Genomic DNA, 26,108 nt, shown 5'->3' with positions numbered 1-26,108 from the left:
CGCTTATGTACACAGAATGGTTTCCTTTGGCAGTGCCAGGGCTGTGCCAAAGGTGGGGAGCAGCCGTACAAGCTAGAGGAGCTGAGCACATGTGATGGAGGGCTTCCTGGAGGAGGCAAGCCTGCCTCGGGCCCTGGAGAGCAGGGGAGATGAGGGCATTCCAGGTGGCGTTATGGAGGGAGGCCCTCCCACCCGAGTCTGCCTAGCTGGGTCATCGAAGGACCAGGAGGAAAGGTGATCCCCTTCCACCCTGAGCTGGGCTGCTTACCTTGGACAAGCAGCTGGGCAAAGGCCTCGGCTGAGCCCACCTTGTTGGTGACCCGGCAGCGGTAGCGGCCTGAGTCCTCAGGGGCTGCACGCTCAAAGTGCAGCAGCTCGTTCCTGGCAGTCGCCCTCCCAGGAAGGCTGCTGCCCACGCGGCTCCACTGGAAGGTGAGTGGGGGTGTCCCGTGAGCCAGGCACTGGAGCTGCACCGTCTCCCCCGCCTGCACCGAAGCGTGCTCTGGGACCGTGGTGGCATACGGTGGGCCTGGGTGGGGGGACATAGAGGTCAGGATGGGGGAGGGCAAAGGTCAGAATGGCAGCAGGTCGTTGGATCCAGGTGTCCAGCGAAGCTGAATGGTGAGCCCAGAGGACTGGGGATAAGGAAAGCAAAGGTCCCAGGAGGGGATGTGGGTGTCCGGCAAGGAAAGGCTCTGGGATCCTGCAGTGCCTGAAGACCTCTGGATGGGGTTCCTGGGGTTCTGTGTGGGGTGGAGCCTAGTCGGGGGGCTCAGATCTCCATTTGGTACAGACAAAGAAGGGATGAGGCCTTACTCTCCACGTGCAGGATGATGGTGGCCTCAGCGTGCCCGGCAGGGCTAGTGGCATTGCAGATGTACTGGCCTGAGTCCTGCTGGGCTACCCGGGGTATGATGAGTGTGTCACCTTCCAGCCGGTGCTGCCAGGGCAGTGGGGAACGCAGCTTGGACCAGTGGATGGTGGGTGCAGGGCTGCCTGTGGAGTCAAGTGGAGGATGACAGAAGTCACTGGGCTACCTCAGCGACCCGCAGAAGGTGGCCATGGTGAGGAAGGGCCCTGGATGATCCTGTCCCTCTATGGGGACCCCAATTGGGTTCCTTGGCCATCACTGGGGGATGCTAGCAACACGGTCTCCCCGTACTCCCCACCCCTGGGCATGACATCATCTCTAGATCACATGTGTCTACATTTCAGACCCCAGGACATCCCTGCCCTGCCAGCCCTATGTGCCAGCCCCTGGCCACACCTGTGGCTGAGCAGCGCAAGGTGGCCGTGTGTCCAGCCTCCACAGTCAGCTCAGCTTCTTCAGCTTGGACCTGAGGGGCTCCTGGGGCCATGGCGCCCGTGTCCACGATCACCTCCACCTGCTTCTGTGCTGTGCCCAGTGCATTCTGAGCAAGGCACACGTAAGTGCCCGCATCTGATGGTTTAGCTGATGAAATCTGGGAGAAAGCAAGGAGGCTGGTTATGTGGGGACTGAGTGGGGACTCTGATGTCAGCCCCAGCTCTGGCTTGGTCTTCCCTATTTCCTCTACCCTGCTTTGGTATTTATTTATTTATTTATTTATTTATTTATTTATTTATTTACTTATTTATTTATTTTTTGAGACAGGGTCTTACTCTGTTGCCCAGGTTGTAGTGCAGTGGCACCATCTGGCTCATTGCAACCTCTGCCTCCTGGGCTCAAGCAATCCTCTCACCTCAGCCTCCTGAATAGCTGGGACTACAGGTATGTGCCACCATACCTGGCGAATTTTTTATTTTATTTTAATTAATTTATTTATTTTGAGATGGAGTCTTGCTCTGTCTCGTCCAGGCTGGAGTGCAGTGGCGCTATCTTGGCTCACTGCAGCCTCTGCCTCCCTGTTTCAAGCAATTCTCCTGCCTCAGCCTCCCGAGTAGCTGGGACTACAGGTGTGTGCCACCCCACCAGCTAATTTTGTTTTGTTTTTTTTTTTTTTGAGGGTGTCGCTCTGTTGCCCAGGCTGGAGTGCAGTGGCATGATCTCTGCTCACTGCAAGCTCCACCTCCCAGGTTCACACCATTCTCCTGCCTCAGCCTCCTGAGTAGCTGGGATTATAGGCGCCCGCCACCACACCTGGCTAACTTTTTTTGTATTTTTAGTAGAGACGGGGTTTCACCATGTTAGCCAGGATGGTCTCGATCTCCTGACCTCATGATCCGCCTGCCTCAGCCTCCCAAATTGTGGGATTACAGGTGTGAGCCACCGCGCCCGGCCTAATTTTGTATTTTTAGTAGAGACGGGGTTTCACCATGTTGGCCAGGGTGGTCTCGAACTCCTGACCTCAGGTGATCCACCCACTTTGGCCTCCCAGGCTGGTTTCAAACTCTTGGGCTCAAGTGATCTTCCTGCCTCGGCCTCCCAAAGTGCTGGGATTACAGGCACATGCCACCATGCCTGGCCCTTTCCTTGGTTTTTAGCTCTCCCATCTGGTTGCTTGAGGGTTCACCCTCATGACACCCCATTAGTCCACCCACCCACTTGGCCTTCGACCCACCCTCCCACTCATTCTTTCTTCCTTCTCCTACCTTCCTTCTCTCTTCCCTCTCATCTTCCAGTCTATTCGCCATCCACCCATCCCATCCCATCCCATTCCTCCCTTCCTCTCTCCATCCACTCAGCACCACCTGCCCATCCACTACTATCTCCTCCAAGCACCCGCTCAAGGCTGGGCCATGGACTGGGCCTCAGACCCAGAGAGGCACCAGCCCCGGCTTCACCTGCAGCACCGCGTGGCTGTCCATGAGTCCATATGTCCGCTGCTCCAACTTGGCAGGGGTGCTGCTGATCCGGGTCCAACGAGCAGAGGAGCGGGGCTCCCCGGCACTGACACACTCTAGGGTGACAGCCTTTCCCACTTTCACCCACACGGGGCCCTCGGGGAGCACGGACACTGTAGGGGGCCCTGTGTGGAGGAATGACAACCACTGACATACAGGCAGGGCTCTGCTGGTCACCCACACTGCCATGGCCTCCAGCTTAGTAACTGCTGGGTGGGCACCAGTCTCCCCACTGCACTGAGATGGAAACTGAGGCTCAGAGAGGGAGAATGCCCAAGACAGAGTCAGTGGTGGAAGGAGGATTTAAACTTGGAGGCTCTGAGCTGAGAATCAGGGCTGGAAACAGGAGGGCAAAGCCCCACATGGCCAACGTCCCCTCACCGTGCACACTGAGGTTCACCACACTCTGGGCCACGCCGTAGGCATTGGAGGCCACGCAGCGGTAGGTACCGTGGTTGCTGGGCCGGGTGCCCACGATGGTGATGATGGAGCCATTGGGACTGATGTGGACGTTGTCTGTGAGGTTGCATGGGGGAGGGTGAGAGAGGATTGACCTGGTCCTTCTCATGTCTTGGTGCTGCCAGCCTGTGCCCCTGGGCCCACGCCCCCAACCCCTCCGGCCTGGGTGTGTCCAGCTCATGGAGTCCCAGATAGCAGAAGGTAACAAAGGGCTTGGAAACTCCTGGGTCCAGCGCTCTTGCCATACAGAGATGGGAAGGGCCTTACTCAGGGCCACACCATGAATGTGGGGCATCCAGACTTCTGCTCCACCCTTGCACAGTGGGGATGACGGCACCCCCATGCCTGCCCCCGGCTTGCCCACCCGCCCACCAGCCTGGCTCACCCTCCAGCTCCTGGTTCCGGGTCTTCCACTCGAGGCTGATGGGGGCTGCCCCATCATGGATGAGGCACTTGAAGCTGGCATCCTGGCCCTGCTGCACGGTGCTGCTGGGCGGGTCGATGGAGATGACCGGGCTCCTAAGGCCTGGGGCCAAAGGGGCAGAGGGCTAGGCTCAGCAGGGATGGGCTCAGCTTCAGGGCCCTCCACTTTGCCCCTTGCCCATGGCATCTGCCATACTCACGGTAGGAAGACCCCTCGCTGGGTGGGATGGTGACTGTGAAGGAGGCTTCTTGCTCAGGGCCTGGGCTGCCGGCTGCACGACACACATACTCGCCTGAGTCGGCAGGGGAGACGTGGTGGAGCCGCAGCTGGGAGCCATGGGTCTGTCAGAGCAGCGAGGAGACAGTTATCAGGGTAAAGTCCCCGGGACAAGGAATGTCCCCAAGCCCAACTGTGCTGGTACCCGAGAGTTCTCTCGGAAGCTCAGGGTCCCAGCTGGTAGGGCTGGTGGAAGCTTCATTCACAGAATCCTAGAGGTCCAACCCACTCACTTTACAGTGGAGGAAACTGAGGCCCAGGAAAGGATTCAGCTGCAGAGCCAAGAGAAAAACCCAGGTCTCCTGATTTGCAGGCTGGTGAACTCGTCCCCCAAACGTATTTTATCCCCTGGGATCCCCAAGCAGGCTGGTGTTTGCATGAGGTTTGGGTACAGAAAGCAACTGCAGGTCTAACCGTGCCTGACCTGGAATCCTCCCCATCCTGGCCCCGTACCTGGTGCCGGGCGGGGAGGCTGCCCCCGCGCTTGTACCACGTGACCTGGGCATGGGCCTGCCCGGGCACCACACAGTTCAGATCCAGAGTCTGCCCTTCAGTCACGTGTGAAGAGGAGGCCTCGATGTAGATGGGCTGGGCCAGTCCTGGAGCTGTGGGCACAGGGGATGGGTGAGAGAGGCCAGGCTCTGGGGATCAAGGCAGGGGCTGAAGGTGGTGGCAGTGAAGACCAGCTCCAGTTGGTCCTGGGGGTGCGGTGGCTTCAGAGTGGCTGATATAACCTAAGAAGGGTCTCCTTTCCCTGGGGACTCAAGGGTCCTCCTGAAACCCAGGGCTGGGGACCCCCTGGTTGAGGGGACGGGACCATTGTCAGACTTGGTAACACCTAGGTTGGCTTGATCCTCTGTGGTAGGAAACCCCGCCCGCAGGCAACAATAAGCACCCGGCTGGGAGAGAGGAGAAGAGCAGAGCCAGGAAGGCGCCCCGCGCCTGTGCTCCAGCATCACCCACTGCTCCCTATTACTCACCAGGAATGGGTCCTGGGCTGGAGGGCTCAATTGTGACGTGGACAGATGCCTCCAGGGTGCCTGAGCTTCCGGTCACTTGGCACGAGTACTCGCCAGAGTCAGCCGGGGACACCTGGTTCAGCCTCAGCAGTGGGCCGTGGACCTGGCCAAGGTGGGGTGAGAGTGGGGAGGGTGAGCTGGGAGCTTTCAGATGCCCAGGCCTCTGGTACCCACACCCTGGGACTGCCATGCACAGATATGTAGGTGCATCCTGTTGGAGGCGACCCCTTTGACAGTCTGCATTGTGGAAGGCATGTTTATTATGATGGTTTTTCTGGTAGGAGGAAGAGCCTTGGGTTACAGGTGTCCTTTCTTTTTTGAGACAGTGTCTCGCTCTGTCATGCAGGCTGGAGTGCAGTGGTGCAATCTCGGCTCACCGCAATCTCTGCCTCCTGGGTTCAAGTGATTCTCCTGCCTCAGCCTCCTGAGTAGCTGGGATTACAGGAGTCTGACACCATGCCTGGCCAATTTTTGTATTTTTCGTTTCTCCATGTTGGCCAGGCTGGCTTTGAACTCCTGACCTCAAGTGATCCACCTGCCTTGGCCTCCCAAAGTGCTGGGATTATAGGCATGAGCCACCGTGCCTGGCCAGAGATGTCCTTTTCTATTTTGCACCAAGGTGCTGTAGGGCTGGTGGTGGCCCTGCTGTGCCCAGCCCGCTCTCAACTTCCTGACTCCAGTGACCTCCTGCTGCCATTCCCCACAAGCCCCGGTTGCTGAGGCCACTTTCCCTTCAGGGCTGGATTCAGGCAGGACCGCTGTGGGTGTGGAGGATGCATGCATCCTTCTCCAGCTCCTTTACCTGGTGCCGGGCAGGGAGGTTTCCTCCACGCTTGTGCCACGTGACCTGGGCGTGGGCCTGCCCGGGCACCATGCACTTCAGATCCAGGGTCTGCCCTTCAGCCACTCGGGAGGAGGACGTCTCGATGCGGATGGGTGGGGCTCCACCTGGGGCTGGGGCACAGGGGAGAGGTCAGTGAGCTGAGATACCCACCCTGATGCCCTTAGCCCTTCCCCTGGGGCCCAGATGTTAGGACCAGAGGCCATTTGGGACATGGCTTCTTTCCCTTCCCATTCCATTGAGGCCTGGAGCAGCTGGGCTAGCCTGGGAGGTGGAGGCACTTCTCATCCCCCCAGGCAATGGCCCCACCATCTCCTCCTCCTCCCATGCTCCCAGCACCAGTGGGGCCAGGGCTCAGGTCTAGACACCTCCACACAGACCACTAGACCACTAATGTTTGGCAAACTCAGATAGAATGTGGCTAAGAACCCAGACTCTGGGGCCAGACTGCCTGGGTTCAAATCCCAGCTCTGCCATTGATTAGTTGTATGACCTCTGGAAAACAACTTCACCTCTCTGAGTCTCAGTTTCCCCGTCTGTAAAATGGAGAGAACAATGCCATCTACCTCAAAGGGCTGTTGTGAGGATAAAATGAACTAATGTGTGTAAATATGATAGGGTCCAACACCTAAGAAGTGCTGGATCATGTTTACTACTTAGCAATCCATGTCCCCTTATCATGATTTCTGCATAGCATGTGTCCCCTGTGCTATTAATTACTGGACATTTTCCTTTCAACTGATTCACTTTAAAAAAAACCTTAACAACACGCTGGGCGTGGTGGCTCACGCCTGTAATCCCAGCACTTTGGGAGGCCGAGCCGGGCGGATCACTAGGTCAGGAGTTCGAGACTAGCCTGACCAACGTGGTGAAACCCTGTCTCTACTAAAAATACAGAAATTAGCTGGGCGTGGTGGAGCATGCCTGTAATCCCAGCTACTCAGGAGGCTGAGGCAGGAGACTCGCTTGAACCCCAGAGGCGGAGATTGCAGTGAGCCGAGGTCGCGCCACTGCACTCCAGCCTGGGTGACTGAGCGAGACTCTGTCTCAAAATAAAACAAAAAAACCCTTAACTACTTAGCCCCATCATAAGCAAAGATTTCCAAGACATAAGGACAGGCTTGATGTGTTTTTTTGTCCCTTATATGCCACCAGTACTAATAAAGATGTTTATTTAATTATTTATTTATTTATTTTTGGAGACAGGGTCTCACTTTGTTGCCCAGGCTGGAGTGCAGTGGTGCAATCTTGGCTCACTGCAACCTCCGCCTCCTGGGTTCAAGTGATTCTCGTGCTTCAGCCTCTCGAGTAGCTAGGACTAATGGTATGTGCCACCATGCCCAGTATTTTTAGTAGAGATGGGGTTTCACCATGTTACCCAGACTGGTCTCGAACTCATGAGCTCAAGCAATCTGCCCACCTTGGCCTCCCAAAGTGCTGGGATTACAGGTGTGAGCTACCACACTGGCCCTAATAAAGATGTGTAAATCACCCTCCAATACTCGTAGAGGTGCAGTCTCAGGCTTTTGGGGACTCTACAATTAGTAGAGTACAAGAGCGCTACTACCCCTTCTTTACAGATAAGGGACAGTGACACGTGGAAAGCTGAGGTCCCTTGTGCAACATCTCCAAGTGTGGCCAAAGGAGCTGGGACTCATGCACAGATGCCAGACTCCAAAGCCTGTGCTCACAAGCCGTGGAGAGGGACAGGAGCCACTCCACTTGAGCCAGCTCCTTGGTCCTGGGACCGTGCGGGTGGCAGGAGGTGAAGTCTAGAATCAGAGGGGCAGTTCTCGCCAAGTGCCAGAAAGTGTTTCCTTCTCCCAGTTCTGCCCACTGGTCTCTGTCCCTTCCTCCCTCCTCCAGCCTCCCAGTCCCACTGCAGGGACCCTCACCGGGGACGTGGACAGCACTTGAGCCAGAGGCTTCGATGGTGACCAGGACTGAGGCCTCCAGGGGGCCAGAGCTGCCCATCACCCGGCACACGTATTCACCCGAGTCGGCCGGGGACACCTGGTGCAGCCGCAGCCGTGAGCCGTGGGTCTGAACAGGGGACAGGACAGAGGAACAGAGTCAGGTGCCAGTCTGGAACCATTGAAGGCCTGGCGCCAGGGTCTAACCTCTGACACAGGTGGGTACTGCACCCCACGGGGGCTCCTAGGTCTCCCTCCTGGCAGAGCTAGCCAGGACCCCCACATCCAGCGGCCCTCCCACCATTTCCTGCCAGCTGCGTACCTGGTGGTGACGGGGGAGGCTGCCCCCACGCTTGTGCCAAGTGACCTGGGCATGGGCCTGCCCGGGGACCACGCAGTTCAGATCCAGGGTCTGCCCTTCAGCCACGTGTGAGGATGATGACTCAATTCTGATGGGCATGGAACTGCCAGGGGCTGGGGGAACAGAGATCAGTGAGTCGGCTCAGCCGTTGTCAGATTTGGGAACAGGGTTGGTGGGAAATCTCTGCCATAGAAAATCTCACCCCCCAGAGTAATAATAATAGTTAACACTTGGCCGGGCATGGTGGCTCATGCCTTTAATCTCAGCACTTTGGGAGGCCGAGGTGGGTGGATGACCTGAGGTCAGGAGTTTGAGACTAGCCTGACCAATATAGTGAAATCCTGTCTCTACTAAAAATACAAAAATTAGCCGGGCATGGTGGCATGTGCCTGTAGTCCCAGCTACTCAGGAAGCTGAGACAGGAGAATCGCTTGAACCTGGAAGGTGGAAGTTGCAGTGAGTTGAGATCGCGCCACTGCACTCCAGCCTGGGTGACAGAGCAAGACTCCCTCTCAAAAAAAAAAAAAAAAAAAGATAATAATAGTGAACACTTATAAAGCACTTCTGGCATGCCAGGCACTGCTCTAAGCACATTACATGCACTAACTAACTTAACCCTCACAAAATTCATAAACTTCCTGCGATGATGGAAATGTTCTTTATCTGCACAGGCCAAGTCAGTGGCTGCAAGCCACATGTGGCTACTGAGAACTTGAAATGTTAGAAATGGGGTAGCCATAGCCACTGAACCCACGCATCTTTCCGCTGGCCCTTGCCTGAGTACCACCAGGTCCGAGGACTCTGACCGAAAAGTTCCTTCTCCCCAAGGAACACTGTTGCCTGCATCCCTCGTCCCTTTCCTGGGCAGACTCACCGGAGGGGCTGCCGGCGCTAGGGGAGACGGAGATGACGATGGAGGCCTCCAGGGCATCAATGTTGTTGTTGGCCCGGCACACATACTCGCCCGAGTCAGCCACAGACATTTGGTGCAACCGCAGGTGGGAGCCATGGGTCTGGGCGTGCGGATGGGGGAGGAGAGGGAGAGGGAGTGGAGGGACCCTGGGGTCACCAGCTGGCTCAGGCCTTCCTGCTCAGCCTGTTGAGGCTGCTGTCGGTCTACCCAGGGCCCAGTCCGTGAGACAGGGAGCCTGCTCTGCTCACCCCAGGAGACCAGGGTTCCACCCCCGCTGCCGTGGTTCCACTCTGTACCTGGTGTCGGGAGGGAAGGCTGCCCCCACGCTTGTACCATGTGATGATAGCCTGGGGCTGCCTGGCCACCACGCAGTTCAGATCCAAGGTCTGCCCTTCCACCACCGTGGGGGAAGAGGACTCGATCCTGATTGGTGGGGAGACGCTGGGCACTGGGGACAGAGGGGTGTGGACCATGCAGCCAGAGTGAGATAACAGTGATGGCACAAGAGACCTCTCTGCCACCCTCTGCGCCACTTGTCTGGACCCCCTGCCCTCTCTGCTCTCACCGTGGGAGGAGCCACTGCCCTGGATGGTGACGATGAGCGAGGTCTCCCGGGAGCCTGCACCGTTACTGACGTGACACACATACTCGCCCGAGTCTGCCGGAGTCACCTGAGGGATCCGCAGCCGGGAGCCCACGATCTGCAGGAAGCAGGTGGCAGGAGGTGCGGCAGGAGGTGTGGTAGCAGGTGTGGGCAGCTCCTCCACATCTTGGGCACTGCTGCCGCTGGCCCTGGACTCTGGGGGCCTCCCTGCCTTGCCTCCTCAGTGGCCTTCGTGAAGCTCCCAGCATGGCATGTGGCCTGTCTCTGGGCTGGGGTGGACGTCTAGCCTTTCGTCACCCCTCCAGAAAGCCTGTTAAGGCCCTCCGCAGTATTGACACAGTATCCTGCTGGGGCTCCCACAGCCTGCGAGCTGCCTGAGAGCAGGCAACTGTCTCATTCCATCCGGAATCTTCAGTGTCAGGCACAGGACATGACCCGGAGCAGCTTTTCAGTGAGATTTGGTGCAGAAGTGGATCTCCCTGAGGTCAGGGAGCCTTATTTCTGTATTCTCAGCACCGGTCTAGGACCCACCCAGCAAGGATACTCAATGTATGTTGAATGACTGAATGAGCACAGAGTGAGGTGCTGAGAGTCCCGCCTCTTCCCATTGGGGGCTGCTGTGCCCTGCTTTTGCCCTCCCCACCTGCTGGCCCTGTACCTGGTGCCGGCTGGGTAAGCTGCCTCCACGCTTATACCAGGTGATGGTGTGGGGAGCCTGGCTGGCGACCAGGCAGTTGAGGTCCAGGGTGTGCCCATTGGCCAGGGAGGCTGAGGAGGACTCGATGCGGACGGGGTACGCCACGCCCTGGGCTGGGAGGGTAAGATGGAAGGCAGGGTGTGGGGGCTGCTGAGGGTGCAGTTGGGGTCCCCCAGCCCTCCACCATCTGCATGACCCCGAGACACTCACAGTGGGAGCCGCTAAGGCGCTGCTGGATGGTGACAAGGACCGAGGCTTCCTGGGTGCCTGAGCTGCTGACCACACGGCACACGTACTCCCCTGAATCAGCTGGGGTCACCTGGAGCAGCCGTAGCCTCGAGCCATGCACCTAGGGGGGTCAGGAGGGAGGAGGCAGGCTCAGAGCTGGGCACTGTGGCTCACGCAAAGCTCCTGTTCCCTTCCCTGGTGCCACTCCCAGCCCAGCCAGCTGGAACTTGATGGAAGCTCTTCCAGGGGAAATCACTTTCTCCCTTCCTATCTCCCGCCCCAGTGTCAGGACTGGGCCTAGCGTCCCACCTCACCCATGCCAGGGACGACTGAGACTTGGTACCAGAGAAAAGTGGGGAGCAGTGTTTGTTGACATGCTACGGGGGAGATGAGGTAGGCAGCATGAGCCCATTTGGCAGATGAGGACACTGAGGGTCAGGGAATCAAGTGACAAGTGACTGGACTAAAGTCACACAGCATGCAAGTGGCGGAACAGTGTCTGAACTCGAACATGCCTGAGTTCAAAGCCTATGCTCTTTTTTTTCTTTTGAGACGGAGTCTTGCTCTGTCACCCAGGCTGGAGTGCAATGGCACCATCTTGGCTCACTGCAACCTCCGCCTCCCGGGTTCAAGCGATTCTCCTGCCTCAGCCTCCTGAGTAGCTGGGATTACAGGCGCGCACCACCACGCCCGGTTAATTTTGTGGATTTTTAGTAGAGATGGGGTTTCATTATGTTGGTCAGGCTGGTCTCGAACTCCTGACCTCGTGATCCTCCCGCCTTGGCCTCCCAAAGTGCTGGGATTACAGGCGTGAGCCACCGCGCCTGGTCAAGCCTATGCTCTTGTACTGCAGCTACAGGGTCTTCAGGCTTCCTTAGCTCCTGCCTCCTACCTGGTGCCGGGCCGGGAGGCTGCCCCCACGCTTGTGCCATGTAACCTGGGCATGGGCCTGACCAGCAACGAGGCAGTTCAGATCCAGGGTCTGCCCTTCAGCCACATGTGAAGATGATGACTCGATCCGGACTGTGGGGGTGACCCCAAGTGCTGGGGACAGAGGGCAAAGGGTCAATAGCCGGCTGGGAGGTGAGATGAGATGGGGCTCCTGGTCTCTAGGCAGGTGCAGTCTGCGACTTGGCCTCCTGATCCTGCCATTGCAAGAGTGGGGAGCCTCCCGCCCTTGGGCCCCCAGCCCTGCCCTCCCTGAGAGCTACTCACCAGGCACTGAGCCTGCAGGCTCAATGGTGACCAGGACAGAGGCCTCTAGGGGCACGGAGCTGCCCAACACTCGGCATACGTACTCGCCTGAGTCGGCGGGGGACACTTGATAGAGTCTCAGCAGAGAGCCGTGGGTCTGGCCAGAACGGGGGTGAGTCAGAGGGAGCCCTCAGGAGACCCCTGTTCCTATAACCTGCAACCCTGCCTCACTCTGACCCCCAAGGCCTGGCCATCAGCTCTGGATCACTGTTCCTGTCCTTCACATGGGGAAGGGGGACTCTTGTCCAGGAGCAGGGTGGTCGACCAGAGGAGCCCCAGTGAGCTGGGTACACACTCACACCACATCCCATCAATTCTAGACACACATTTCAATGTCTCCAAAATCAAGATGCATCTACAATGAATAACCTTACAAATGGAAGCTTTTTCTTAGAGGTACATAAAATCATAGCGGATCTTGCAATCAGTGGTATCCTAAATTGTACAAAGTGTGGTAACAACAATAGCTAATAGCATTATAGTAAAATATTAACAGCTTAGAGTACTTTCTGTGAGCCTAAGCTCTGAGGATTTTGCATATATTTTAATCTTTAAGATTATTCTGTAAGGTATGTACTTTTTTTTTTTTTTTTTTTTTGAGACTGAGTCTTGCTCTGTTGCCCAGGCTGGAGTGCAATGGCGTGATCTTGGCTCACTGCAGCCTCCGCCTCCTGGGTTCAAGCGATTCTCCTGCCTCAGCTTCCCGAGTAGCTGGGATTACAGGCGCCTGCTACCACGCCCGGCTAATTTTTATATTTTTAATAGAGATGGGGTTTCACCATACTGGCCAGGCTGGTCTTGAACTCCCGACCTCAGGCGATCCGCCCACCTCGCCCTCCCAAAGTGCTGGGATTACAGGCGTGAGCCACCGCGCCCGGCTGGTACATACTATTACCATTTTATAGGCCCTGAAACTATAGCACAGAGAGGTTAAGTAACTTGTCCGAGGTCACAAGCTAAGTGGTGGAGCCAGAATTCACACCCAGGTTAGTCAGTCCTAGATTCTGGTTTCTAACCACTGCGCTATACATCTGTGCAATGGGGTCCAGGGCTTCCTGATCTCAGGGGAGCCTCTAGCCCTCCCCCAGTAACCTCCACCACCCAGGGACCCGCTTCCTCTTCTTGGCCTGTCTGTCTTCCAGTCCCATACCTGGTGCCGGACAGGGAGGCTGCCCCCACGCTTGTGCCATGTGACCTGGGCATGGGACTGCCCGGGCACCACGCAGTTCAGATCCAGGGTCTGCCCTTCAGCCACTTGTGAAGAGGAGGGCTCGATGCGGATGGGCTGGGTGCTGCCGGCAGCTGAGGGATAAGATGGTCACCGGTCACTCTTGTTCTCTGAAGCCACTCCAGCCTGTTCTCTGCATCCCAGCCCAGGCTGGTGGCCCCACTCACGGTAGGCTAAGTTGGCCCCCTGGGTCCCAGTTACTGTGACTGTGATGGAGGCCTCCATGCCGTTGCTGGCCCGGCAGACGTACTGTCCCGCATCGGCAGGTGAGGCCTGGAAGATGTACAGGCGGGAGCCACGAACCTGGGTAGCCATGGGCAGAGGTGTGAGAGGGGGGCTTCCCAGAGGCCAGCAGATGCCCCACCCCATCCCCCCGATCTAGGAAGTGCCAGCCCCTCAGCCTAGGGGCCAGGATCCTACAACCCACTGTCCATGGCCCCGTCCCACATTTCTGGTGCCCTGTACCTGGTGACGGGCAGGGAGGCTGCCCCCACGCTTGTACCATGTGACCTGGGCATGGGCCTGCCCTGCCACCACACAGCTCAGATCCAGGGTCTGCCCCTCGGCCACTGTGGAGGATGAAGACTCGATCCTGACAGGTGGGATGGGTCCTGCGGCAGTGGGGATGGGAGTGAGAGTTGTAGATGCTCCTGAGATGAGAGGGCAGGGGTTGCCCACCCTGCAGCTAGCTCAGCCCAGGGTTCCAAGGCCAGGTCCAGGTTTTCAGGCATCTGGGGGCCTGGACTTGATGCCCTCAGCTCAGCAACCCTGATGGGAGGACCAGGGCATGGGCCACGCCTTGCAGAGGGGAGTGAGGAAGTGAGAGATGAGGGTAGTGGAGGCTTGGAGAGAGGAAGAGGAGGTGGGAGGCGACGCCTGAGGAGTCATGTGGCCAAAGCGAAGTGTGATGGGAAGGCGGTGGTTACTCTGATGGGTGGAGTCGGCCTGGGCAGGGCCCTGCAGCCAGCTCCAGTGTGGGCCTCCTGCCCCGTCGGCAACAGGGGTCCCTTGGATCTCACCACCCTGGAGGGCTCTCTGCCTTCTCCAGCTTTCCATGTCACTGGGAGTCACTCACCAGGGATGACAGAGGCTTCGATGGTTACTAGGACTGAGGCCTCCAAGGGGCCGGAGGTGCCCACCACACGGCACACATACTCGCCTGAGTCGGCCGGGGTCACCTGGTGCAGCCGCAGCAGCGAGCCGTGGGTCTGCGTGCAAATGGGGTGGGTTGGCAGGGGGTCGGAACAGTCCCATCCAGCCCCTCCAGCAAGGTGGTCCCGGGGGGCTGCCATACCTGGTGCCGGGCAGGGAGGCTGCCCCCACGTTTGTACCACGTGACCTGGGCGTGGGCCTGCCCAGGCACCACACAGTTCAGATCCAGGGTCTGCCCTTCAGCCACATGTGAGGAGGAGGGCTCGATGCGGATGGGCTGGGTGCTGCCGGGCACTGGACACAGAGGGGCTGCTCAGAGGCCTGAACTCTTGGGCTGTAACCTGTAGCCCCGGGGCAGAAGGCTCTGGGCTGTGACCAGGCCCTAGTGGGGACGGCCGACAGGTGGCCTTTCTGGGACTAGGGCCACACCCTTCTGCCTCCACATGGCCAGCCGAGTATGGCTTCTTCCCTCCCCAACCTCTAATCACAAGCTGGAGGCCCATTGACCCACCCATGACTTCTTGATGATGAGCTCCTCTGGCCTGTAGGGAACCAGCAAGCTTTACTACCCAGGCTGCGCCCAAGGATGCTGATGACAATGAGACACCTCCCTTCTACAGGGCATCTTCCATGTGCTCACAAGTACTTTCCATAGACACTGTCTCATTTAAACCACACCATGACCGGCCGGGCGCGGTGGCTCATGCCTGTAATCCCAGCACTTTGGGAGGCCGAGACGGGCGGATCACGAGGTCAGGAGATCCAGACCATCCTGGCTAACACGGTGAAACCCCGTCTCTACTAAAAAAAATACAAAAAATTAGCCGGCCTGGTGGCGGGCGTGCCTGTAGTCCCAGCTACTCGGAAGGCTGAGGCAGGAGAATGGTGTGAACCCGGAGGGCGGAGCTTGCAGTGAGCCGAGATCATGCCACTGTACTCCAGCCTGGGTGACAGAGTGAGACTCCCTCTCAAAAAAAAAAAATTAATAAAAAATAAACCACACCATGACCAAGCAGGTGGGCGGTACTGCTCCATTTCATAGATGAATCTGAGGCCCCAAAAGGTAAAAGCTAGTTCAAGGTTGCTAAGGGGCAGATCTGGGATTTGAACCAGGTCAGCCAACTCCCAGCTTAGTGTTCAACCTGGACACTCTGCTGCTTCCTGACAAATTCTGAAACAGTCACTCACAGGGAGCGCAGGTAAGCTGGACCAGCCTTACCCTCCCTCCCATCCACTCAACCCCCTCCTCTCTCTGAGCAGGCACTGAAGGGTCAAAGCCTGCCTGGAATGCCCCCCTGTCCTGGTCCCACTGAAGAAGCCACAGGCATCTTCCTTGGGAGCTCCTAAGGCTCAGCCCTGGCCCAGCCGCACCTGGCTCCTCACCTGGGGTGTAGCTGGGGCCAGAATGGGTGCCATGGAGGACAGACACGGTAATGGAGGCCTCCTTGGGGCCCGATCCATTCTCCACACGACACACATATTCTCCAGAATCAGCTGGTGAGACCTGGGGGAGCCGCAGACGGGAGCCGTGGACCTGGGCCAGGAGGAGCCAGAGGTACGTGAGGACAGGGACGGGGGCTGTTGTCACCACTCCCTCAGCCTCAGTGATTCATTCAAACTCTCACTGGCTCTGCTCTGAGCCATCCCATGCTAGAAGCTGGCAGGGAGGGAGATGAGGCCTGGCTTCTGCTGGTGGAACATGTGGGGCAGTGTGCCGCCTCCCCCGCCCTGCATACAGGCCCCGCCTCTGTCACAGCCCCTGCACCCTGGGTCCCCTGCCATAGGCTCAGGGCCCACATACCTGGGTGTGGGGAGGCAGGCTACCCCCTCGCCTGTACCAGGTGACCTGGGCATGGGCTGACCCTGCCACCACACAGTTGAGGTCGAGTGTCTGCCCTTCTGTCACAGAAGGCGACGAGGACTCAATCTTGACCGGCGGTGGGCTGGCATCTGAGGCTGGGGCCAGAGTAGGGGTCAGCAGGCCCCAGGGGAGCCCTGGCTTGCCCTCCCCACCCCTCTGTTCCCAGAGGGCCCGCACCTGCAAGGACAACCACTTGGATCCGGGCCTGGGCGGTGCCTGCGGGGCTGGTGGCCACGCAGAGGTAGAAGCCGGCGTCAGCAGTCGTGATGGCTGGGATGAGCAGTGTCGCAATATCTGTGCGCTCCGACCGGGCCTGCCATGGGTGAGAAGGGTCAGCTGCCCCAGAGGCAGCTGGACAACGGCTGGCCAGGGGGACAGATGGGGCATAAAAGGGAGAGGCAGGTGCAGGGCCAATATTAGGGCTCAGTGGGGCATGAAGGAGGACAAACGCCAGGCGGCCAAGAGGACGGCAGGGGCTCCCTGCTGGGATGCAGGGGCAGGAGGCCACCGTCTTGGAGGTGAAGGGAGCCACAGAGGAGGTGGCGTGGGGCGTGAACCAGGAGGGAAGGTGGCTGGGACTCTCTGCAGAGCCTGTGGGCCTCCTGCTCCTGGGTGGGCCCATCTCCTCACCTGTGGTGGGAGGCTGCCCCCTTCCTTCCTCCAGGTGATGGTGGCGCTAGGCACGCCTGCAGCCCTGCAGTACAGCCTGACGGTGCGGCCTTCGTGGACCTGGGTCCTCTCTGGGCTCACCTGGACTCTGGGCCCACCGCCCCCTGCAGACAGAGTCCTGTGAGAACACGCCCTGGGCTGAGCACACTCTCGGCCCCCACCCTGAGCCCGGCCTCTCACCATGCACGTGGAGCACAGCCCTGGCCACCTGCTGCCCAGCGCTGCTGTGGGCTCGGCACAAGTACTGGGCCTGATCCGTGGGCTCGACGGCTGGCAGGCGCAGGATGCCACCGTGGATTTGTGCCTTCGCAGGGAGCTGGCCGCCAGGGCCCCCTGACGAGTAGACGTGGGGTCAGCACCCACCAAGCCTGCTCAGAGTCCTGCCCCTCCCCTCCCACACCCAGGAGAGTCAGGCCCTGAATGTCATTCCCACCACGGCCTCACCTGTCCACTCGAGGGTGGGCGTGGGGCTCCCTGTGGCGCTGCAGCGGAACTCCGCCAGTTGCCCGGGCTGCACCGTGAGCTGTGGCGGGTGGATGGAGACCACGGGGGGGGACGAGGTGCCCGAGGCTGACGAGGGAGGAAAAAGAACATGCAGTCAGGGTGGGGAGTGTCGTCTGACTCACACGACAGTCCTGCTGCCGCTCTCTCTGCTTCCAGGCTAGCCCTCCACGGCCATCTGTGCACACAGGAGCCAGAGGGAGCTTTGGAAATGTCAACAGGACCTTGTGACCTCCCACCTTGAGACCCGTCCATGACTCCCTGTTGCTTTTAGAATAAAATCCAAAATTCCTACTCTGATCCACCACATACTCCGTGCTCTCCCGTATGCCCATACCTGTCCTCCCTCCCACAGCCCCAGCCACGTGGTCTCTGCTGTTCCTCAAACACAGCAACGTGCTCCTGCCTCAGGGCCTTGCCATGTGCTGCTCCCTCTGCCAAGAACACTCTGCCAACTCTCTAACTCGCTCAATGCCTACCTTTCCTTCAGGTCTCAGCTTAGGTGTCATCTCCTCAGAGAGGCCCTCCCTGACTGCCCTATCTAGAGTAGCCCTTGCCTCTCCCACCTTGTTTTATTTCATTTATTTTTCTGAGACAGATTCTTGCTCTGTCACCCAGGCTGGAGTGCAGTGGCGCGATCTCGGCTCACTGCAACCTAAGCCTCCCGGGTTCAAGCGATTCTCCTGCCTCAGCCTCCTGAGTAGCTGGGATTATAGGCACCTGCCACCACACCCAGCTAGTTTTTGTATTTTTAGTAGAGACAGGGTTTCACCATGTTGGCCAGGCTGGTCTGGAACTCCTGACCTCAAGTGATCCACCTGCCTCAGCCTCCCAAAGTGCTGGGCTTACAGGTGTGAGCCACCGTGCCTGGCCTTCTCCCAGCTTGTTTCTTGCTTTCTCGTCATTCCTAGCCTGGCACTCATCGCCATGTGTAGTTATCTTGCTTGTTCATTTATTTCCATGCTTATGGTCTCCCTGCCTAGAACGTGCACTTCAGGAGGACCGAGATACTGTACATGCTTTTCTCCCTGCTTCTGCAGAGCCTAGACCAGGACCAGGCATGCAGCAGGTGCTCAGACATGATCAGCAGAATGAAGAAATGCTGTGCTAATCCTGGTGGGCATGGGGGGAGAGCTAGGGTGGGAGAATCAGGTATAGATGGGAGGTGTACCCTGCACATGTAGAGTGGCTGTGCCCTGGTCCATGGCAAACATGTTGGAGCCAGTGCACACGTATGTGCCCGCATCACTCAGCTGGACGTTGCGAATGGTCAGGATGCCATTGAAATCCATGGCTCGGGTGGGCAGTTTCCCGTTGTGCAGGCGGGTCCACACCAGGGTATAGGCTGGAGACTGCAGGGCAAGGCGAAAGGGGGTCATGGGTGGGGCTCAGAGACCCCAGAAGACAGACTTCCTCCATCCTCACTCCCTGACCTGCACACCTTGCTTTTAGCTGTGCAGATGAAGGTGACGTCAGCTCCGGGGCGCACGCTCTGGCTCCGCTGCTCCTCCACTGTCACTGTGATGGGCTTGCTTGGAGCCTCTGCAGGGATGGGAAGTCCCCCCGTGAGCCGGTGCTGGCTAGGCCCCGGTCCTGTGGCCACTTTGTCTTTCTCCATAACCTCTAGGCATCACTTCCTTCCTGGTCCAGCCTGGCTCTCATTCTACCTCCTGGCGCCCTCCCCCATTCTGGCTAAACCCCACCATCCCGCCCTCCTTGCCAGCAGAGTGGACACGGGATGTGGTTGGGGAACATCACACTATGGGTCCACTTGGCTCCAGTTCCTGATCACAGACCACAATGAGCTCCTGACACATCACACTTCACTCCAACTGGGTTTCTCCGTCTGGTTTGAGTTTCTATCCCCCCAAAACAACTATTTCACACCTCCTCCCATCTTCTCCAGCCTCTCCAACCACCCTTCCACTTTCTTAGCTAGTGGCGCTGACACACACTTATTGCGAAAATAGAAACGACTAGTCAGGAGTTTTCCCAGCCTCTCAAATCTACCAGCTCTCTAGATACTGGTCCCTGAAGGACGGGCCCCTTCTCCTGCCCTCACCCCATCCCACTGCTGCGCCTGAGTGCCACCCCTCCCCAGGGCTTTTTCTGCTCTCGCAACATCAGCGTCTCCTCCTTCTCATGCGATCACTTTGGTCCAGAGTGCATTCTAGGATTTCCCATTTCCGAAAACTCCCCCTTGACCTCATGCTCTCACAGTCAATGACCCATTTCCTGGCCTCCCTTCAGAGCCAAGACTCTTGCAGGAGTTGTCCACACTCGCCGCCTTCCCACCCATGCGTCGCCTCCTTGCAATCTGGTTTCTAACCCTTCTCTCCACTGAAAACCGCTCTCGTCAAAGCACGACCTCCAAGGGCTATTTCTCTGCCCTTATGTGACTTCCTAGCGGGGAGGCTGCCCTGGAAGCCCTTTTCCTGCTGATTCCCATGATGCCCCCTGACTCCTCCTGCCTCATGGCTGCACTCTCTCAGGCTCTTCCTACCCTTCCTCTTCCATTTGACATGTTCACACTGGAGCTTCTCGGGACTCTGGGCTGGGGCCCTGTCCTTGGGCCACACTCTCCCTAGGTGACTTCATCCTGTCCCATAGCTTTGAACACCATCCCTGTGCCAACAGCAACCAGACTCATTTCTCTGGCTGGGGCCTCTTATGTGAGTTCAGACTCACATACCCAAATGCCTGCCTGGTGGACTCAATGACATGTCTTCCCAAACGTCTCAGACTCTAACACGTCCAAAGCAAACTTGCGATTCTCTCTGACCTGTTTGTAGCCTGTGCTGCTGGTGGCCTAGCCACGCTTCCCACCCCCCGTGCCCACCTGCCTGACTTCTGCCAGCTACTGCACTTCTTTGCATTGAGGGCTTTCTCAGGCCACTGGAGCTCAGAGTGCACACCCATGGGTGGGACGGATGTGCAGGGGACTTGATGCTCCCAGAATAGGTCTCAGTCAATGACTGACAGGAGCTGGCCTAGACATACTGCAGCTCCCTGGACCCCAGGGCAGGGTGACTTTGAGGTGCGTATTTTACACTGGCTCCCTTTAAAAGCTTCCTCGGTTGTACTAAGCAACAACTGCTCACGGTGGCAATCTGCTTGATGACACAGCCTTTATGGATGCCCTCCCATCCCTGTCTCACTTTTCCCTGGACGCCAGGGCAGGGTGACTCTGAGGTGCATTATTATTATTATTTTTTTAAGACAGAGTCTTGCTCTGTTGCCCAGGCTGGAGTGCAGTGGCGCAATCTCGGCTCACTGCAACCTCCACCTCCTGGGTTCAAGCAATTCTCCTGCCTCAGTTCTCCCGAGTAGCTGGGATTATAGGTGTGTACCACCATGCCCAGCTAATTTTTTCATTTGTACTAGAGACAGGGTTTTACCATGTTGGCCAGGCTGGTCTCGAACTCCTGACCTCATGATCTGCCCACCTTGGCCTCCCAAAGTGCTGGGATTATAGGCGTGAGCCACCGTGCCCAGCCCACCCTTTTCTTTTGCCTTCACCGAACAGTCAAGTCCTGCCGATCCTACCTCTAAAATGAGTCTTGAATCTGCCACCTCTCCTCATCTCCATGGCCGTTGACCTTATCCAGGCAACCACTGCCCCCTCCCAGCAGGTGAATGCACCATCTGCCTGAATCTGCAGCCTGCAGCCCAGCCCAGGACAGGCAGTCTTGGTTACAGGGGGCATAGGGACTCACCAGTGACCAGCAGCTCTGCCCGGCTAGTATTGGATTGGTGGAGATTACGGCAGGTGCAAATGTAGACCCCGGCATCCGAGGGCTGGACGCTGGGGAAGTGGAGCTCGGAGCCTGGTGGGGAGGAGACAGGAGCTTGTTGCTGCAGATACACTCTTTCTCACATCCAGCCCCACGTGCAAGGACAGGACCCCACCAGGGCAGGGACAGGCCCCTGCCTCCCCTCCCACTGGGATGGCTCTTAGGGCTGAGGAGCCTAGGGCCATGGGTACCTTGATGTCGCTGCTGGGTGCCGCTGGGCACAGGCCGCCCATCCTCACGGGACCAATAGAAGTAGTGGGGTGGGCTCCCACTGACCTGGCACCGCAGGGAGTGGGAGCCACCTTGGGGTACTATGCTTCGAGCAGGATGGACCTCGACCACCAGTGGGGCTTGGTTTGCTGGGGGTGGGGGCCAGGACAGGAGGGGCCTTTCAGCATTGTCATCAGTATCTCTGCTCTCCCAAAAGCTGGCGTACCCCACCGTCAGCCCTGTCCCCCAGACCCACTATCCCCCAAATTCCCAGGGCTCTCTGCCTTGCCCATCGTCCCCATCCTGGGCCATGGTCCCACTTACTCTCTGGCAGGCACTGGCTCCCTTGCACACTGGGGTTACCCACGTAACCTGGGGCACACCTGTAAGGGGGAACAAGGGCCAGCAATGTCAGGCCTCAAGGGCCCCAGAGCCTCATGGTGGACTTAGGGAGCCAGAAGCTCAGCAGGCTGCCCAGTGTCAGGGGAGGAGGCTCAGAGCTCTGGAAGCACTTTGGGGACCAGACAGGCCCCAACACAGGGCGCTGGTGAACTGAGAAAGGGGAGTGTAAGGGAGTGTTAGCAGGTTGGGTGATGAGGGAGGTAAGGTCTTTATTCTCCAGAGAAATTCATTCAGCAAACGTCCATTTTTTTTTTTTTTTTTGAGACAGATTCTCGCTCTGTCACCCAGGCTGGAGTGCAGTAGCGCAATCTCGGCTCACTGCAAGCTCCGCCTCCAGGGTTCACACCATTCTCCTGCCTCAGCCTCCCGATTAGCTGGGACTGCAGGTGTGCGCCACCACGCCCAGCTAATTTTTTGTATTTTTAGTAAAGGCAGGGTTTCACTGTGCTAGCCAGGATGGTCTCGATCTCCTGACCTCATGATCCACCCACCTCAGCCTCCCAAAGTGCTGGGATTATAGGTGTGAGCCACCACGCCTGGCCAGCAAATGTCCATTAAGCAATGACTGCGTGCCAGGCATGTGCTATAGGTGTTGGAAATACAACAATGAACATGATGAAGTCCCTGGTCTGTGGGACTTACTAGTTGGGAGCCCAACATGGAAATTCTACATGAAAATGAGAGTGCAGGAAGCATATCAGGGCTGTGCAGGTGCAGAGGAGGGCACTGGCCCAGCCTGGAGAGCCAGGGAGGCTTCCAAGAGGATGGGACTTCTCATATTACCTCAGAGCAGGCTGTACTCTTCTTTCAGATAACTTATCATGGTTTGTAAATATACATTTGCACAATTACTTTTTCCCTGTCTTATCTCCCATTAGGGCTGATCTCTTATTAGGTGGCAGACTCCGTAAGGGCTGGGGTGGAATCTGTTCTGTTCACTCCATTATCTCCAACACCTCAGCACACAGCATGCTACACAGGAGCTGCTTGATAAAAATTTGCTGAATGAGTGAATGAAGCTGGGTCTGAAGGCTAAGTGGAAGTTAGCCAGGAACAGGTGGTTTAGGGGTGAAGACTGTTCCGTGCAGAGGGAACAGCAGCAAGGCCTGAACATCAAGAATTCAAAAAGTGGCCGGGCATGGTGGCTCACGCCTGTAATCCCAGCACTTTGAGAGGCTGAGGCAGGAGGACTGCTTGAGCCCAGGAGTTTAAGACCAGCCTGGGCAACACAGTGAGAGCCTGTCTCAGTTAAAAAAAAGAAAAAAAAGAAAAAGAATTTAAAAAGTTAAGCCCAGCTGAAGTACAGAGTTGGGTGTCAGAAGTGGGATGAGGCTGCTACAGTAAAGCTGCCTAAGGAGGTTGGGCTTGTCCCAAGAGCAATGTGGCATCTTAGAAGGGTTTGGGGCAAGGAACGAGCATAATCCTAGAGGAGACTTTTCTGAGCAACACCCTTTAAGGCTCTCACTTGGGAGGCCACCATTTGTCCTCCACCCTTCCCCTACTTCTGTTTACAAACTTACTGCTCACAGTACTGGCCAGTGTAGCCGGGTTCGCAGGCTGTGCAGCGGTACCCACCGGCTCCCAGGCTCTCACAGGTGCGGGAAAACCTGGGATCGGGGAGGCAAAGGTCAGGTCATGGGAAGCCCAATCTCCATCTTGCTCCCTTCACTTCTGCCCCAAAAGCCAATGCAACGCCTTCCATTCATTCTCCAGTGGAAGTGTGTCCTTGGGCCTTGAGCTAGGGTACCCACATGTTCTCTGGGTTGGTCAGTGGGCAGGCACAGGGCTGGCAGTCCTCAGGCGTCCCAGCTGTGGCATCTCCGTAGTAGCCAGGGGCACAAAGCTCGCAGAACTCCCCTGCGGCGTTGTGCTGGCATTGCTGCAGGGCACAAGGGGGCAGGCACCAGCCATTAGGCCAAATTTACCAGAAGCCTTTCAGGGTTGTAATCCCTTGATCTAGAAATTCCAAGTTTGTGAACTCATCTTAAAGAAAGAATCATGGAAGGGCACAAACATTTCATTACAAGGACACTCATCTCCATGGTGTTTATAAAAAGCAAAATGGGCTGGGCACAGTGGCTCCTGGCTGTAATCCCAGCACTCTGGGAGGCCGAGGCGGGTGGATCACCTGAGGTCAGGAGTTCAAGGCCAACTGGCCAACATGGTGAAACCCCATCTCTACTAAAAAATACAAAAATTAGCTGGGTGTGGTGTTGGGTGTCTGTAGTCCCAGCTACTCGGGAGGCTGAGGCAGGAGAGTTGCTTGAATCCAGGAGGTGGAGGTTGGAGTGAGCCAAGATTGCGCCACTGCACTCCACCCTGGGCAACAGAGTGAGACTCCATCTCAAAAAAAAGCAAAAAAAGCTATAAACAAACCTAAACATCCATGAATAGGGAATTGGATAAATTAAAAAGTATATCCATCCAAATGGCTGTCAAAAAGGGTGATGCTAATTCTATTTTCTCCCTAAGTACCTGTGATAGCAAAGGAAAGGTACACACTCAGGTATCTGGGGGCAGAGCACTAAAAATGTGTATTGTCAGCTGGGCACAGTGGCTCACGCCTGTAATCCCAGCACTTTGGGAGGCCAAGGTGGGCGGATCACCTGAGATCAGGAGTTTGAGACCAGCCTGCCAACATGGTGAAATCCCATCTCTACTAAAAACACAAAAATTCGCCAGGCGTGGTGGCCGGTGCCTGTAATCCCAGCTACTCCGGAGGCTGAGGCAGGAGAATGGTGTGAACCTGGGAGGCGGAGCTTGCAGTGAGCCGACAAAAAAAAAAAAAAAAAAAAGGCTGGGCGTGGTGGCTCACACCTGTAATCCCAGCACTTTGGGAGGCCAAGGCGGGTGGATCATGAGGTCAGGAGATCGAGACCATCCTGGCTAACACGGTGAAACCCCGCCTCTACTAAAAATACAAAAAATTAGCCAGGTGTGGTAGCAGGCGCCTGTAGTCCCAGCTACTCGGGAGGCTGAGGCAGGAGAATGGTGTGAACCTGGGAGGTGGAGCTTGCAGTGAGCCTAGATCGCGCCACTGCACTCCAGCCTGGGTGACAGAGCAAGACTCTGTCTCAAAAAAAAAAAAAAAAAAAAAGAAAAGAAAAAGAAAATATGTGCATCCTCATAAAAATATGTGGGTTACAGATTCTCCTCCAAAGAGATTCATGTTTGTGGTATCAACATAGGGTGTTCCTTGCTCCAAGTTTAGGTTATGGCTGTCAACCACCTGCCCCTTCACTGCGTACCCCGGGGGGCTATATACATGCTACTCTGAAAAGTCAAGATATAAAAAATATACATAATGAGGCCAGGCACAGTGGCTCGTGTCTGTAGTCCCAGCTACTCGGGAGGCTGAGGCATGAGAATCACTTGAACCCAGGAGGCAGAACGAAACTGAGACCCTGTCTCAAAAAAAAAAAAAAAAAAAAGTAAAAAGGCCAGGTGTGGTAGCTCACGCCTGTAATCCCAGCACTTTGGGAGGCCAAGGCAGGTAAGTTGCTTGAGCTCAGGAGTTGAAGACCTTCTGAGCAACAAAGTGAGATCCCATCTCTATTAGATAAAAAAATGTTTTTTAAGAAAAAGAAAAAATAGTAAAGAACCAAAGTTTTCTTTACACAGAAGGATGTTATTCCATAGCTCTGGCCACCCCACCATCCCCGGTGACCTGGCCTGCTGACCCAGGTGCTTTGAACCACAGGCCATGCCCCATGACCCTGATCCCGTGGATTGATGCCTGCCTTGTCCAGCCCTGGTCCCCCACCCAGGCCCAGCTGAGCTGACCCCCTGTCCCGGCCTCGCTTGCAACTCACCGAGCAGGCCCCAGTCTCTGGGTGGCACAGGTCTGAGTGGCCATTGCATTCACACAGCTCGCAGTGGCCGAGGTAGAGCCCACTCCCGGTGCGCGTGTAGCCGGGGGCGCAGTCCTAGGGGCAGAGAGGAAGGTTGGCCTCTGTTCCCAACGTGCCCCACCCACAGCCAGCAGACCCAGAACCCCTCCCTCTAGCGTCCTCCCAGGGGTGACACCCTGGAACATCACAGGCTGGCGCCCCTCCTTCCCCACTTCTGCTCCGTCTGTCCTCCCGCCCACGGCCCTCTCCCAGTCCACACTGTTCACCTTTGGGAGGTATCTCTATGCTGTGCTTTGGGCCGGAGTAATCTGTGTTTCTGAATTGGCTCCCTGTCTCTGGTGGGCCCCCTCAAGGGCATGAACTGGGTTTTAACCTCTGGAGAGTGTGGCCCAAGCTTGAGGCTGCACTGCCCAGTGGTTAGGACATGCTAGGCTTTGGAGTCAATCAGACCCAGGTTCAAATTAGTTTCTGCCACACATTAGCCGTGTGCCCTTGGGACACACTCGCCCCTCAGCACCTCTATTTTTTTACCCGTTAAAGGGGATAACGATACGTAACTCAGGGCTGTCGGGAGGAATACATGCGGGGCCCAGATGCAGGGGTCATTATAGTTACGATGGTAATCAAG

General features: G+C 57.0%; 1 protein-coding gene across 7 annotated transcripts in view; it reads right to left on the bottom strand.

The window, feature by feature from the left end:
- The window catches only part of HSPG2 (heparan sulfate proteoglycan 2), a 116,748-nt gene that overhangs the window by 16,291 nt on the left and 74,349 nt on the right, over window positions 1-26,108 (bottom strand). For all 7 annotated transcript variants that reach the window (XM_063714482.1, XM_063714493.1, XM_063714487.1 and 4 more), the window contains 38 exons: window positions 25,442-25,555; window positions 23,381-23,508; window positions 23,150-23,236; window positions 21,552-21,610; window positions 21,209-21,376; window positions 20,940-21,050; window positions 18,665-18,765; window positions 18,395-18,575; window positions 17,167-17,292; window positions 16,903-17,055; window positions 16,684-16,826; window positions 16,231-16,366; window positions 15,994-16,148; window positions 15,576-15,726; window positions 14,335-14,486; window positions 14,116-14,248; window positions 13,506-13,651; window positions 13,208-13,343; window positions 12,963-13,114; window positions 11,774-11,909; window positions 11,451-11,602; window positions 10,541-10,679; window positions 10,292-10,443; window positions 9,595-9,730; window positions 9,326-9,477; window positions 8,991-9,129; window positions 8,078-8,229; window positions 7,738-7,885; window positions 5,804-5,955; window positions 4,963-5,104; window positions 4,436-4,587; window positions 3,906-4,047; window positions 3,668-3,808; window positions 3,205-3,339; window positions 2,764-2,948; window positions 1,268-1,463; window positions 817-996; window positions 269-529 (listed from right to left, as the gene is read on the bottom strand). In XM_063714482.1, the coding sequence (XP_063570552.1) occupies window positions 269-529; window positions 817-996; window positions 1,268-1,463; window positions 2,764-2,948; window positions 3,205-3,339; window positions 3,668-3,808; window positions 3,906-4,047; window positions 4,436-4,587; window positions 4,963-5,104; window positions 5,804-5,955; window positions 7,738-7,885; window positions 8,078-8,229; window positions 8,991-9,129; window positions 9,326-9,477; window positions 9,595-9,730; window positions 10,292-10,443; window positions 10,541-10,679; window positions 11,451-11,602; window positions 11,774-11,909; window positions 12,963-13,114; window positions 13,208-13,343; window positions 13,506-13,651; window positions 14,116-14,248; window positions 14,335-14,486; window positions 15,576-15,726; window positions 15,994-16,148; window positions 16,231-16,366; window positions 16,684-16,826; window positions 16,903-17,055; window positions 17,167-17,292; window positions 18,395-18,575; window positions 18,665-18,765; window positions 20,940-21,050; window positions 21,209-21,376; window positions 21,552-21,610; window positions 23,150-23,236; window positions 23,381-23,508; window positions 25,442-25,555 (5,524 nt within the window). The remainder of the gene's footprint in view (window positions 1-268; window positions 530-816; window positions 997-1,267; window positions 1,464-2,763; window positions 2,949-3,204; window positions 3,340-3,667; window positions 3,809-3,905; window positions 4,048-4,435; window positions 4,588-4,962; window positions 5,105-5,803; window positions 5,956-7,737; window positions 7,886-8,077; window positions 8,230-8,990; window positions 9,130-9,325; window positions 9,478-9,594; window positions 9,731-10,291; window positions 10,444-10,540; window positions 10,680-11,450; window positions 11,603-11,773; window positions 11,910-12,962; window positions 13,115-13,207; window positions 13,344-13,505; window positions 13,652-14,115; window positions 14,249-14,334; window positions 14,487-15,575; window positions 15,727-15,993; window positions 16,149-16,230; window positions 16,367-16,683; window positions 16,827-16,902; window positions 17,056-17,166; window positions 17,293-18,394; window positions 18,576-18,664; window positions 18,766-20,939; window positions 21,051-21,208; window positions 21,377-21,551; window positions 21,611-23,149; window positions 23,237-23,380; window positions 23,509-25,441; window positions 25,556-26,108) is intronic.

The sequence above is a fragment of the Pongo abelii genome, chromosome 1 (genome assembly GCF_028885655.2).
Source record: "Pongo abelii isolate AG06213 chromosome 1, NHGRI_mPonAbe1-v2.0_pri, whole genome shotgun sequence".
Taxonomy (NCBI): domain Eukaryota; kingdom Metazoa; phylum Chordata; class Mammalia; order Primates; family Hominidae; genus Pongo; species Pongo abelii.
The sequence above is the reverse complement of the archived record's forward strand: the minus strand, read 5'-3'. Positions and strand labels throughout refer to the sequence as shown.